Below are 15009 nucleotides of genomic sequence, written 5' to 3' on the forward strand. Positions count from 1 at the left end.
CTGCAACCTTTTCCATGAGACAGAGAGCAATCATTCGAGCTCCACCGCTGATGTGCTCGCCTGTACCAACCAAGTGATCATGACAGGATTTGCTCATCTGAGAGCTATTCCCCAAGTTTCACAGCGTCTAACATCGACAACACCGAACATATATCTGCTGTTTACTTATTTCACTCACCTCGAAATCATCAGTGCTTTCAAAGTGCAAGGAAGTGTCCGAATCCGTATCACCAACCAACATGGATACAGCCTCTTCCAAAGTGAAAAGCCGTGACCGCTTCGGCGCTGTCATTTTGACAGCATACCCTGTTTCTGGTTGGTGACAACAGCCACGCAAATACGACAATAGGTTGTTAGCAAGTTAATTTTGCAATATTGACACAGATAATCATTGTAGTAGTTTAAAGAATGGCCGTTGATGGCTGCTATGGGTTCTAAAGGGTTAAAGTAATTTTGACATCATAGTGCTGCTAGGCTAGAGTACATCTTGGAGATGGTTTAGACTAGCTTATGAGAGGTAGCCTATAGGTTAGCTAATATCTCAGACTCTCGGTCATGCATTTGACTGACTATTTGTTTAGTTGAGCTGTTTCCATGGTTGGTCATTGGGCTGAATGTGGTAAGTACTAGTTGAAATGAGTGGATGGTGTTGTATTGCTGGTGTCAGACAGACAGACAGACAGACATACACAAAGTGCTGTGTTTGTATGTAGTCCTAGGCTTTAATACAGAGAAACGCATATGAATTGGAATTGGAATTGATATTGAGGCCTAGCCTACTGTATGTGTGCATATGTTTTAGCGTGTGTGTGGGGGTGCACTCTTATGTGTGCGCACACTTGCGAGAGAGAGAGGGGGCAGATATTTGGTCATGGGGGGGCTGAGTAAGTGAGTGCTAGATGTCCCGTTTCTGAACATGAGCTGTGTTCTGACGTAGGTTGGAGAGAATGTCAACGCACTTTGTGGTCACTCATCTGTTTGCGATGGTAATGCTATCCCCTCACTGGGGTGTGCATAGGCTAAAAGTGTAACCCCCCCCCCCCCCCCCCCCCCCCCCCCCATGCACGCCTAAGCCCTGACACTGCTGCCTCTTGCTCTCGTGTGGCTTTGGTCCCTTAAAAGGAGCTCCTGACTGTGGTGTTGCCATAGCGTGTGAGTGTGTGTGTGTGAGTGTGTCATCCTGCACACTGCATGTGCAGATGATGTTGTAGACATGTTTAGGCCTATCCCACTGGGCACACCACATCAGTTCAACGTGGAGAATTGGGTAATATTTGGTAGGTACGTTGATCAATGAGATTCCAACCTATTTTCATCCACTCAGAAAGACAGCCAAAAGTTTATTGAATTCCCAGTGTTTTAACCATTTAAAAGCATAACAATGTTCAAATTGGTATACAATGCCAGGTATTTTATTTATTTATACAACTTAATGTGTTATCACTGTGCTTCATCTAATAGCGCAACCAAATTACCTGGATTGCAGTTGAGATTACATTAAACTACATGGTGCAAGTGATCAATGCCATTTGAGATTTTGTGCAGATTATTATAGAAATTGTGAAGATTTCCACAGACCTGTGACCCTGAACATGCACACTTTCTATGATAGTATTAGAAGAAACAGTTACAGTACAGTAACCTCAAAATGGGGTCATGGATGTGTAACTCATTTTAAGGTTGAATAAATACTGTTGTCTTACAAAAGTAATAGGCTTTATTCGCCTCAGCACCCCACCCACCCCCTCTCAGACGATCCCAAAGGTGAAGAAGCCGGATGTGGGGTCCTGGGCTGGCGTCGTTACACGTAGTCTGCGGTTTTGAGGCCAGTTGGACATACTGCCAAATTCTCTAAAACAACATTGGAGGCAGTTTATGGTAGAGAAATTAACATTAAATTCTCTGGCAACAGCTCTGATGGACATTCCTGCAGTCAGCGTGCGAATTGCACGCTCCCTAAAAACATAAGACATCTGTGGCTTTGTGTTGTGTGACAAAACTGCACATTTTGAAGTGGCCTTTTATTGTTCCCAGCTCAAGGTGCACCTTTGTAATTATCATGCTGTTTAATCAACTTCTTGATATGCCACACCTGTCAGGGGGATGGAATATCTTTGCAAAGGAAAAACTCTCACTAACAGAGATATAAACAAATTAGTAATTAATTTTTTTGTTGGGAGAAATACGCTTTTTGTTCGTATGGAAAATGTATGGTATTTTTTATTTCAGCTCATGAAACATGGGACCAACACTTTACATGTTGCGTTTATATTTTTGGTTCAGTGTAGATCTGAGTCACTAGCTTAATCCTATTATTTTATTTCTTTAACCTTTTGGTTGAGATGGAGACCTGAATCCAACATATTATTTGTTATTTGGCTATTTACCATATTGCAAAAGTGGGCAGGTTTCCATTGACCCACCCAGGTTTATTCGACAAAAGCAATGTTGCAGAAAAAAATCATTGCGACGTGTGTAATGGAAACGGCAGATACAGTTGAAGTCAGAAGTTTACATACACTTAGGTTGGAGTCATTAAAAACTCGTTTTTCAACCACTCCACAAATGTCCTGTTAACAAACTATAGTTTGGTCAAGCAACCTGTCGGTTCCAAGTGGAACAAAACATTTTTCGATAGAAATACCACCATTCTCCATGCACTGTAAATGTACAAGTTGATAAGAGCTATTGATAAGAGCTAAGTAAGTTACTAAGCCGTTTGGATAAGGGGATTGTAAATATAATTTATACTTTTTTTGATCTATTTTGCCTTATGGTCGCTGGAGACAAATGCGAAACCAGTCATATGGCAGCAAACTGAAGCATATCTACATATCATCTTTCCCACAGTGAAGTTTATGAAATGCTGGCCTTATAACTTCCAGGGATGAAATTTGAAGACCCAAGCTGTAGACTTCTGTAGCCTTCCACAAATGACAGTAGGCCTATAGCGTCAAACCTAACAAGTTGATTTATAATTTCTAGAATGTTTTAATTATATTCCCAGACTTTTCACTGTATTTTTTACAATTTGTATTGTGCTAAATATTAGCCACTATCGTCAGCCACCGTCAGTTATACACACATACATTTATAACTGTCACTTTAGTGTTAGTTTCATTACATTTTGCATAATTCCATTACATCATTAGTTTACCTTTCTTTCGTCTGTAATTGAATTTATTAGGGATCCCCATTAACTGTTCCTGGGGTCCAAACATATTAAAGCTCTTACATTACATATAAAACAAAAGATATAACAGTACATCATGTAACATTATTACACCACTACATATCTACAGTACAAAATGTTTAATACCACCATACAACAGTATCACAATGTATGCGTATGCATGTCTGTACCTTTTGTGTGTGTCTCTTCATAGTACCCGTTGTTCCATAAGGTGTATTTTTACCTGTTTTAAAAAAATCTGATTCTACTGCTTGCATCAGTTACCTGATGTGGAATAGAGTTCCATGTAGTCTCTTCCACTCTGAGCCATGAGAGATTGACATGCATGTCATTAATGTTAGCTCTCCGTGTACTTTTAAGGGCCAGCCGTGCTGCCCTGTTCTGAGCCAACTGCAATTTTACTAAGTCCCTCTTTGTGGCACCTAACCACACTACTGGTCCTCTGTAGCTCAGCTGGTAGAGCACGGCGCTTGTAACGCCAGGGTAGTGGGTTCGATCCCCGCGACCACCCATACACAAAAAAATGTATGCACGCATGACTGTAAGTCGCTTTGGATAAAAGCGTCTGCTAAATGGCATATTATATTATTATAGTCTAGGTGTGACAAAACTAAGGCCTGGAGGACCTGCCTTGTTGATAGTGTTGTTAAGAAGGCAGAGCAGAACTTTATTATGGACAGACTTCTCCCCATCTTAGCTACTGTTGTATCAATATGTTTTGACCATGACAGTTTACAATCCAGGGTTACTCTAAGCAGTTTAGTCACCTCAACTAGCTCAATATCTACATTATTCATTACGAGATGTAGTTGTGGTTTAGGGTTTAGTGAATGATTTATCCGAAATACAGTGCTTTTAGTTTTGGAAATATGTAGGACTAACTTATTCCTTGCTACCCATTCTGCAACTAACTGCAGCTCTTTGTTAAGTTTCACAGTCATTTCAGTTGCTGTAGTAGCTGACGTGTATAGTGTTGAGATTCTACCTGGATTATGTTTGAGAGGCGTCCATTAAAGAACACCCTCTGTGTTCTGTTAGACAAGTAACTCTTTATCCACATTATAGCAAGGGGTGTAAAGCCATAACACATACGTTTTTCCAGCAGCAGACTATGATCGATAATGTCAAAAGTCAATTTCTCTTAGCTAATCATCAGTCATTTGTGTAAGTGCTCTGCTTCTTGAGTGTCCTCTGTCACATTTGTGTGGTTGTTCCTGATGATCGTTAGCAATAGTGGACCATATTAGGCTAGGGAACCATGCCTGCAAAGCCCGTTATGCACCTGCATAAGGTAAGTCTGAATACCAACTACTGAGAAGTGCGTAGGAAAGGCGTACATTTCCTACATCTGAATCGGGCCCATATTGAATTGTGTTTGGTTGTCAATTGCAACCAAATATAAAGGAGTTTTTTCTGCTTGGATAGCTCCATCTGTGCCACTGAGTCTGGCTTAAATTCCAGTTTGTCTACAAATTAATAATGTATCTCCATTTCAACCAAAAATCTAAGTTAAAGACTAGAAAAATTGGGTTTGACCAAATACAGTTCTATTTCTCTGTAAACAAATTAACAACAGACTTTCAGCATACTTATAGAGAAAGGCACGCAAAATTGAAAGTTCTAAACTGCAGAGTCATGGCAAAAGTCACATACAGTGGGGAGAACAAGTATTTGATACACTGCCGATTTTACAGGTTTTCCTACTTACAAAGCATGTAGAGGTCTGTAATTTTTAAAAATCCAGAAAATCACATTGTATGGTTTTTAAGTAATTAATTTGCATTTTATTGCATGACATAAGTATTTGATCACCTACCAACCAGTAAGAATTCCGGCTCTCACAGAACTGTTCGTTTTTCTTTAAGAAGCCCTCCTGTTCTCCACTCATTACCTGTATTAACTGCACCTGTTTGAACTCGTTACCTGTATAAAAGACAACTGTCCACACACTCAATCAAACAGACTCCAACCTCTCCACAATGGCCAAGACCAGAGAGCTGTGTAAGGACTCCAGGGATACAATTGTAGACCTGCACAAGGCTGGGATGGGCAACAGGACAATAGGCAAGCAGCTTGGGGAGAAGGCAACAACTGTTGGCGCAATTATTAGAAAATGGAAGAAGTTCAAGATGACGGTCAATCACCCTCGGTCTGGGGCTCCATGCAAGATCTCACCTCGTGGGGCATCAATGATCATGAGGAAGGTGAGGGATCAGCCCAGAACTACACGGCAGGACCTGGTCAATGACCTGGGACAACAGTCTCAAAGAAAACCATTAGTAACACACTACGCCGTCATGGATTAAAATCCTGCAGCGCACGCAAGGTCCCGCTGCTCAAGCCAGCGCATGTCCAGGCCTGTCTGAAGTTGGCCAATGACCATCTGGATGATCCAGAGGAGGAATGGGAGAAGGTCATGTGGTCTGATGAGACAAAAATATAGCTTTTTGGTCTAAACTCCACTCGTCGTGTTTGGAGGAAGAAGAAGGATGAACCCCAAGAACACCCCAAGAACACCATCCCAACCGTGAAGCATGGAGGTTGAAACATCATTCTTTGGGGATGCTTTTCTGCAAAAGGGACAGGACGACTGCACCGTATTGAGGGGAGGATGGATGGGGCCATGTATCACGAGATCTTGGCCAACAACCTCCTTCCCTCAGTAAGAGCATTGAAGATGGGTCGTGGCTGGGTCTTCCAGCATGACAACGACCCGAAACACACAGCCAGGGCAACTAAGGAGTGGCTCCATAAGAAGCATCTCAAGGTCCTGGAGTGGCCTAGCCAGTCTCCAGACCTGAACCCAATAGAAAATCTTTGGAGGGAGCTGAAAGTCTGTGTTGCCCAGCGACAGCCCCGAAACCTGAAGGATCTGGAGAAGGTCTGTATGGAGGAGTGGGCCAAAATCCCTGCTGTAGTGTGTGCAAACCTGGTCAAGCCCTACAGGAAACGTATGATCTCTGTAATTGCAAACAAAGGTTTCTGTAACAAATATTAAGTTCTGCTTTTCTGATGTATCAAATACTTATGTCATGCAAATTAATTACTTAAAAATCATACAATGTGATTTTCTGGATTTTTGTTTTAGATTCCGTCTCTCACAGTTGAAGTGTACATATGAAAAGATTTACAGACCTCTACATGCTTTGTAAGTAGGCAAACCTGCAAAATCGTCAGTGTATCAAATACTTGTTCTCCCCACTGTAGGTGGAAAGAGTAATGTTTTAAATATGTTGGTGTCTTCAACAAAATGCTAAGTACAGTTGCGCTCTAATATGTACTGCCTTTGATATTGTTGAACATAACCTGTTGTTGAGAACTTATGTGTAATGGCTTTTCAACATCTGCCATATCGTGGATTCAGAGTTATATATCTAATAGAACTCATAGGGTTTTCTTTAATGGTAGCTTCTCTAATGTAAAATGTGGTGTACCGTAGGGCAGCTCTCTAGGCCTTCTACAATTTTTTATATTTTTACCAATGACTGCCACTGGCATTAAACATAGCCTGTGTGTCCATGTATGCTGATGATTCAATCCTATCAGCAACCACAGCTAATGAAGTCACTGAAACCCTTAACATAGAGTTAGTCTGTTTTGGAATGGGTGGCCAGTAATAAACTGGTCCTAAACATCTCTAAAACTAAGAGAATTGTATTTGGTACAAATCATTCCCTAAGTTCTAGACCTCAGCTGAATCTGGTAATGAATGGTGTGGCTGTTGAACAAGTTGAGGAGACTAAATTACTTGGTGTTACCTTAGATTGTAAACGGTCATGATCAAAACATATAGATTCAATGGTTGTAAAGATGGGGAGAGGTCTGTACGTGATAAAGAGATGCTCTGCTTTTTTGACACCACACTCCACAAAGCAAGTCCTGCAGGCTCTAGTTTTATCTTATATTGATTATTGTCCAGTCATATGGTTATGTGCTGCAAAAAATGACCTAGTTAAGCTGCAGCTGGCCCAGAACATAGCGGCACGTTTTTGGTCTTCATTGTAATCAGAGGGCTAATTTCAATACTATGCATGCCAGTCTCTCTTGGCTAAGAGTTCATGAAAGACTGACTGCATCCCTTCTTGTTTTTATAAGAAACATTCATGTATTGGAAATTCCAAATTGTTTGCATTGTCAACTTACGCACAGCACTGACACACACACGGCCACCGGGGTCTTTTCACAGTCCCCAGGTCCAGAAATGTACAGTATTATACAGAGCCATGATTGCATGGAACTCTCTTCCATCTCATATAGCGCAAGTGAACAGCAAACCTGGTTTCAAAAAACAAATAAAGCCACACATCACGGCACAATACCTCCGTTGATTTGACTAGTTTGTGAGTGGGATGCCGCAGTTCTTTAGTCAAGGATTTGTGTGTATAGGTGATTAATATCTTGAAGATATTGCAGAGGAAGCAGCAGTGAAATGCTTGTTTGTGGATAAAGTGGCCCACAGGGGACCAGGAACCACACACTCCCATCTGGAAAACTACCAGCAGTGATAGAAGCAGCTATATACCAGCTCTTCCTCACACTGACTAAAGTGCCTGGCGAGCGAATGAATGCCGTCTTCGGAGCTATGTGTTTACATACACTCGTGGTTTATAATTTTATACTCTGCAATTTACTATAACATTTTGGTTTTCTAAATAAAGAGGAGTAAGACCAAAACATTTTGGATCTATAAAAACCGTGAGCGTCGGGGTGTGCTCTGAGAGTGACACAAGCTACGCAAATTAGCTGCTCTAAAGCAAAATATGCAAACGTGTGCAGCCCAGCAATTTGTAGCTCGATGCAAGTACACAGGATCACCATTTTGCGTACCTAATTGCGTTCTTGTATACTTGCATAGAATAGAAATGTGACTCTACACTGAGTGAGGATGTTTCTCATTCTCCTCCATGATGGGACCCACATCACTTGTCCAGCTCTGAGCTGAAGTCACTAGCTCTACACTGGGACTCCCTCTTTTCCTACAGCTTTGCATAGATTCCCATAACCACCTCTCTCCAGCCCCGGCTGAGTCCACCTCCCTTCCACAGCATGTTTCAGCCACAATATTCCTAAACATTAGGCCTATATTCTAGCACACTTTTAAATTGACACCGATATCTGCAATCAGATTTCACAGTCAGATGAGCCTATATCCTAGAGCACCTAGACCAGAGTTCCCCAACCGGTGGCAATTTGGCCAGAAGTTGACATAAAAGACTATAAAAACACCAGCAAATCAGCACCAAGTGATTTTAATTTTGGAAATCTGTTTCAAAGTATTCCCACGCATAATAGAGAGAGATACAGTATGTTATCGTATACAAATGTAAGCAAGGTTTGAAATGATTCTGTTTTAGTTAAATATTATATCCATTTTGACTTTTTGTGGTCAATTTGCAGATTACAATTTTTTTATAATTATGTTCCGGCGCTCTAGTTGATGATTCCTGACCTAGAACAAGTGTAGACACATTACAGGCTATCAGATTACGTTCTGTAATAGATTGGGGTGTACTACCCCTGGAGGTCCAGATATACACTGAGTGTACAAAACATTAAGAACACCTTCCTAATATTGAGTTGCACCCCCAGCTTTCACCTGGTCAGTCTGTCATGGAAAGAGCAGGTGTTCTTAATGTTTAGTCCAGTGGTTGTGACTGTGAACCTGTAGCTAGCTGTGTGCCAGCCCCTCAGTGTGTCAATCTCACACCCTCTCATTCTCCCTGCATGCACCTGACCTGGATTCTAGGAAAGCAGCAGCTGTCAGAAAAATGTCCAGTGAAAGATGAGATGGAGAGAACAGAGTGTGCCAGCCCCCCAGCACGGAGGGGGAGAGGGGCAGCAGCATGGCAAGGGTGAAGTCTGCAGCGAACCAACCTACTGTAGCAGCCCATAGCTCTAGAACCCAGGCGAATTGTGATTTGTAATTTGTGATGATGGCCATAATATTTGGACATTAGTGGAAGAGATTTGGTATAGCTGGCAGGTGTGTGTGTGACGTGTGTGTAAGAGAGAGACGCCTCTGGGTGAGTGATGAGCGGGATGGGGCTGCTGATGCTGGATGTCCCCAGTCAGTCAGTCTGATGGTGTAATCACATTTCTAGACAGATGGGGACAGACAGGGACGTCATTGCCTGCAGCCGTCTTTCATTCTCTCTCTCATGACTGGATTAGATGGGCTAGAGGGAAGGACTAGGAACAGGACATTCCTACAGCCCTGTCACACACAAACACACACAGTTTAGGGGTGCTGTGTGGGGGGTTGAGTGGGAGATGCATATGGGGAGGTTGCAGGGAGATGCCTACCCCTATACGCCAATTGGTGATGTCACCCAAATCTAGCACTCCCACCCCATATCCTCCTGTGTGCTGCTGCTGGTTGCCAGGGAAACAATTATGCTGATTTGTCAACCCTTTCCTCTGAGACACAGACAGCCCAGGAAAGTTGGGAGAGGGAGGGAGAGAGACTGTCTGGGTGCACACTGTTCCTGGTAAGTCCATGAGTCCTAACTCAGATCACCCTCCTCATGGGCTCAGGTGTGCAAGATAAGCTGATTCCCTCTCCCCCCCTCTCTCTTTGTATTGTTGTCTTTCAGGTGGAATCTGTTATCTCTTCTCTAAAATGTCTCTTTTTTTTTCTCTAACAGAATGAAGATGGGGGTGCTCTCCAGTGAATTTAGACTTCCTTGCCATAGAACAGACCTCATAGAATGGACCTCACAGATTCACAACCAGACCTCACCAGCCAAACCAGACTGGACAAAACTATTACTGGATTTCACAATCTGTGCTTCATAACCCGGATTTTGCAATCCAGACTTCACAGCTTGCACATTACAAACCAGACCTCACAATCCATAACCTGGACCTCACAACCCGGACCTGCAGTGTTGATTCTGTAACCCAGCTTCTCCTCTTAGCACCGGTACGGTACTACTCAACGGTACTCTGCCTCGCCGCACCATTTCTTCAGGCAACAAAGTGGCAAACCTGCCCAGTCTCACCTGAGGACCATGTGGACACAACTGCCACCCCCCCTCCCCCCCACACACACGCTGCCAAAAAGACTGCACTGTGAACCCTCTCAATATATGCCAGCCTCCAAGTTCTGACCACTCATTTCAGTTTCATAACCCACATCATATTTCAAATGTTTTCACTTATTGGCTTTTTGTGGCTTTTGTTTCTTGTTACTGTCATTTACATTTTGCCCAGTTGGCTTCCAGGCCAGTGTCCCCACCACACAACTCTGATGCTTCCACAGCATCATACCAAGCCTCCAAATGGATACAGTAGTCACTAGTGTTCCTTGCACTTGAACTGTATCTTCTGTTAGATGCTACTAGAGCCTTCCATATCCCTGTCAGCAACAAACTGTGCTTTATTCTAGTAGATTGTAAATGGGTTCTCCAGAGGATCCCCTTAAATAATGTGGTAGATGATATATAGACACAAAATGCCAATAGTGTTGTGTCAACTAAACACCCAGTCAGGCAGGAATAGTCCCATATCTGAGCTGTTGGTACTAATAATGACACGGTATAACTGTCTAGCTGAAACCCGTAATGGCCTTCACAGATCTAATGGGCAGAGAAACTCTATGTTGCTCTGAGTTTCTAACATTTCTATTTTGTGTCTGACCGCTCTTTGTGACGACAGAAAGTTGTCACTGGTACAGCATTGTTACCAAATATATGTGGATGGAGCATATCATATCAACTCTTAAGGCTACATTGTAACAGTCTCTTCTGTAGAGGCACTGCTGTAAAGGCTTGGAAGCCAGTAAAGTTGCTTGCGACTAAATTTTATTTTATTTTTCATTTTATTTTTGCAGAAAAACATGGACTGTAACAGGTTCACACAAAAAAAATGGCAGATTTTCTGTCATACTTGCTGCTGACGACTTTGACAAACAATATGTGTAAATTATTGAATATATAATGTCAATTGTTTGTTTTAAAAGTCAAGATTATTTAACATGGTTTATATGGGTGCTTTTTTTTGCTTTTTGAACTGAAAACATGTCCAATATTTTGTTATTCCTTATTAATGGGAAATCTGCTTCTTACATATAATCGTATATAATCCTGTCCACCTCAAATGGGTTGTTGCTCTTTTGTCCATGTGGTTAACAAAATTAATGAGTGAACGTTATCATAGAATAACTATCAACTGAACAATTGAAGAATGAATGAATAAACTAATGAATGAATGTATAAATTAGCGGATGAGTGAAAAAATGCATTAAAGAATGACAGGGATATAGCAAGAGCACCAATATACTGTAGCATGGGGCTTTGCAGTCTCATTTACCCCCTGCCCTTTGTTAGGTTCTGACAAACAGAGTGAAAAACTAACGACAACTAGTCAAAGCTCAAACCAAGTTTATTCACCCACTGGGTCAAACAGCTGAAAAGACAAAAACATGTTTCCACCAGCACATGTATTTATACCCTCCTATTAGGCGGAGTCTCCTCCTTGCACATCTAGACAGCCAATACATCTATGTTGCTTGGCAGGAACTTAGGTGGTGTGTGTGTGTAATAGAACTGTTCGTTGTCACTTCATCTGACCTGACCTCAGCCCACATTCCTCACTCCTCCCTAATCCATGGTTATCCAACCTTATCAGTGACTGAAACCACTGTTACCCTTTGGCCCTCTCCATAGAATCCATGAGATTTAACAATAACATTATACATGTAAATTAGTTATAATATAGTAACATGAATAAGTATATATTTCAAGCTAGAATCCAACACCTTTTAGGGTAAGAAACTTTCTGGAACCTATTCCGTAATAAAGTAGAAATGTTAATATTTTCTTGTACAACGGTGTCTTTATTCATTTGATGATATGGTCTAAGTCATTTAGCAGACTTTATTATCCAGAGCAACTTACAATCAGGGCATTTTAACTAAAGTAGATATAACAACCACATATTACGATATCAAATAGCACGTAAAACCTTCAAAAATTGCTGCTATCTGCAAATCATTGCTTGTGAGTAAATTATATGAATTTTGTTGTGGGCGCCATCGTGTTCATGAGAGTCTCATCTTTCAATAGAGTGATCATAAAAATGTGTAGGGCAAACCGTTCGGACACTACAGACGTTTTTGTGAGACGACCGATTTTCGGAATGTCTCATGGTCTGAAAAAAACGCTCTAGCTCCGCCACCTTTAACCGCAGATGCGCAAGGGCGATATCGGCTGATGTGGTGGATTGCTCATGCAAAAAAAACGGATCTCTCTAGTTTGAACAGACAGGTTTTGATGGGGATTTTGTTATTATGCTAATTAGATTTCCGCCATCGCGAGCATGTTGATTTTGTCCACCCACACCAGACGCGATCAGGACACGCAGGTTGAAATATCAAAACGAACTCTGAACCAACCATATTAATTTGGGGACAGTTCGAAAGCATTAAACATATATGGCAATTTAGCTAGCTAGCTTGCTGTTGCTAGCTAATTTGTCCTGGGATATAAACATTAGGATGTTATTTTACCTGAAATGCACAAGGTCCTCTACTCCGACAATTAATCCACAGATAAAAGGGTAAACCGAGTTAATTTCTAGTAATCTCTCCTCCTTCAGGATTCTTCTTCTTCTTTGGACTTTATATGGCGGTTGGCAACCAACTTTAAGGTGCATTACCACCACCAGCTGGACTGGAGTGTGGACCTCAGTTCATCTTTCAATCACCCACGTGGGAATATGCTCCTAAAACCAATGAGGAGATGGGAGGCAGGACTTGCAGCGCGTCACAAATGGAATCAAGTTCTATTTTAGCGCCTGGCTACGCAGATGCGCGTGAGCACTGTGGGTGCATTGATTGAATAACATGCATGTGTACATTTATTACACTTTTGAGCTATTTTATTTAGTTCTCTCTGGCTTTTATCTCAAGGAGATTAACCTGGATTAATAATGGTTCAATTAAACACATGAATAAGCCATGTAATTAACAGGACAGTCTTTTTGGTATTATGTTATATGAACTATTTAAGTAAATAAAAGTCTGACAGGTTGTAGTCCAAAAGGTTTGGCCGTGGCAGTCAAAGAAATAGCATTCTAAATCTTTGATGACAGTTTTACTCCTCAAACAGTGGCATGGTATCATGGCCTGGCCTCCCAATACAAAAGTTGGATCAGTTTTCCATTTGGGAGGAAAACAATAAACTGACCAGAGATCAGTGTCTAGGAGCAGTCTTGTGGAGAAGTCCTGGCCTGCCTCCTGTCCTGAGACAGCGATCTGGGGACAGTGTCCTGACCTCGCATCCCCCTCTCGATCTCACTTAACCAGCTGGAGTCCTCAGGCCACACGCCATTCATTCTCACTGTGCCCCAGAGAGGTGTCACAAGGTGCTAGTGTAGTAGGTAGGGGTGAAGAATTAGACCATAGAATTAGAATTACTAAAATGGATATTCTAATTCTATGGGCAATGGCCATGTCTTCACCTCATGGTACCCCGCTCATATGAGAAAGGGGATACCTAGTCAGTTGCACAACTGAATGCATTCAACTGAAATGTGTCTTCCGCATTTAACCCAACCCCTCTGAATCAGAGAGGTGTGGGGGGCTGCCTTAATCGACGTCTACTTCATCGGCACCGGGGGAGCAGTTGTTAACTTCCTTGTTCAAGGGCAGAATAGCAGATTTTTCCACATTGCTGTCTCAGGGATTAGAACCATCAACTTTTCGGTTACTCTCTTAACCGCTAGGCTGCCTGCCGCGGAGCGCAGGATCAAATTCAGCAGATCAAATGTTATTGGTCACATGCGCCGAATACGACAGGTGTAGACTTTACAGTGAAATGCTTACTTACGAGCCCTTAACCAACAATGCAGTTTAAATAAAGAATACCCCCCCCCCCAAAAAAAAATATTTAACGCCAGGGTAGTGGGTTCGATCCCCGGGACCACCCATACGTAAAAATGTATGCACACATGACTGTAAGTCGCTTTGGATGAAAGCGTCTGCTAAATGGCATATTATTATTATATACAGGGGGTATCGGTACGGACTCAATGTGCAGGGGCACCGGTTAGTCGAGGTAATTGGGGTAATATGTACATGTAGGTAGAGTTATTAAAGTGACTATGCATAGATAATAAACAGAGAGTAGCATTTTTTACATTTTACATTTTAGTCATTTAGCAGACGCTCTTATCCAGAGCGACTTACAGAAGCAATTAGGGTTAAGTGCCTTGCTCAAAGGCACATCGACAGATTTTTCACCTAGTCGGCTCGGGGATTAGAACCAGCGACCTTTCGGGTACTGGCACAACGCTCTTACCCACTAAGCTACCTGCCGCCCATAAGCAGCAGCTTAAAAGAGGGGTGGGGAGGGCAATACAAATAGTCTGGGTAGCCATTTGATTAGATGTTCAGGAGTCTTATGGCTTGGGGGTAGAAGCTGTTTAGAAGCCTCTTGGACCTAGACTTGGCACTCCGGCACCGCTTGCCGTGCGGTAGAAGAGAGAACAGTCTATGATTAGGGTGGCTGGAGTCTTTGACAATTTTTAGGGCCTTCCTCTGACACCGCCTGGTATAGAGGTCCTGGATGGCAGGAAGCTTGGTCCCAGTGATGTACTGGGCCGTACGCACTACCCTCTGTAGTGCCTTGTGGTCGGAGGCCGAGCAGATGCCATACCAGACAGTGATGCAACCAGTCAGGATGCTCTCGATGGTGCAGCTGTAGAACCTTTTGAGGATCTGAGGACCCATGCCAAATCTTTTCAGTCTCCTTAGGAGGAATAGGTTTTGTCGTGCCCTCTTCACGACTGTCTTGGTGTGCTTGGACCATGTTAGT

At 42.4% G+C, this 15009-nt stretch overlaps 1 protein-coding gene across 1 annotated transcript in view; it reads left to right on the top strand.

Annotated features, from left to right (window-relative positions):
* The window catches only part of irs1 (insulin receptor substrate 1), a 45996-nt gene extending 33988 nt beyond the window's left edge, over window positions 1-12008 (top strand). Inside the window, exon 2 of the mRNA XM_084148012.1 lies at window positions 9838-12008. Coding sequence (XP_084004138.1) covers window positions 9838-9842 — 5 coding nt within the window. The 3' untranslated portion in view covers window positions 9843-12008. The remainder of the gene's footprint in view (window positions 1-9837) is intronic.
* The last annotated feature ends 3001 nt before the right edge of the window (window positions 12009-15009 follow it).

This window comes from Coregonus lavaretus, assembly GCF_964263955.1.
Source record: "Coregonus lavaretus genome assembly, chromosome: 30".
In the NCBI taxonomy this organism is placed as follows: Eukaryota; Metazoa; Chordata; class Actinopteri; order Salmoniformes; family Salmonidae; genus Coregonus; species Coregonus lavaretus.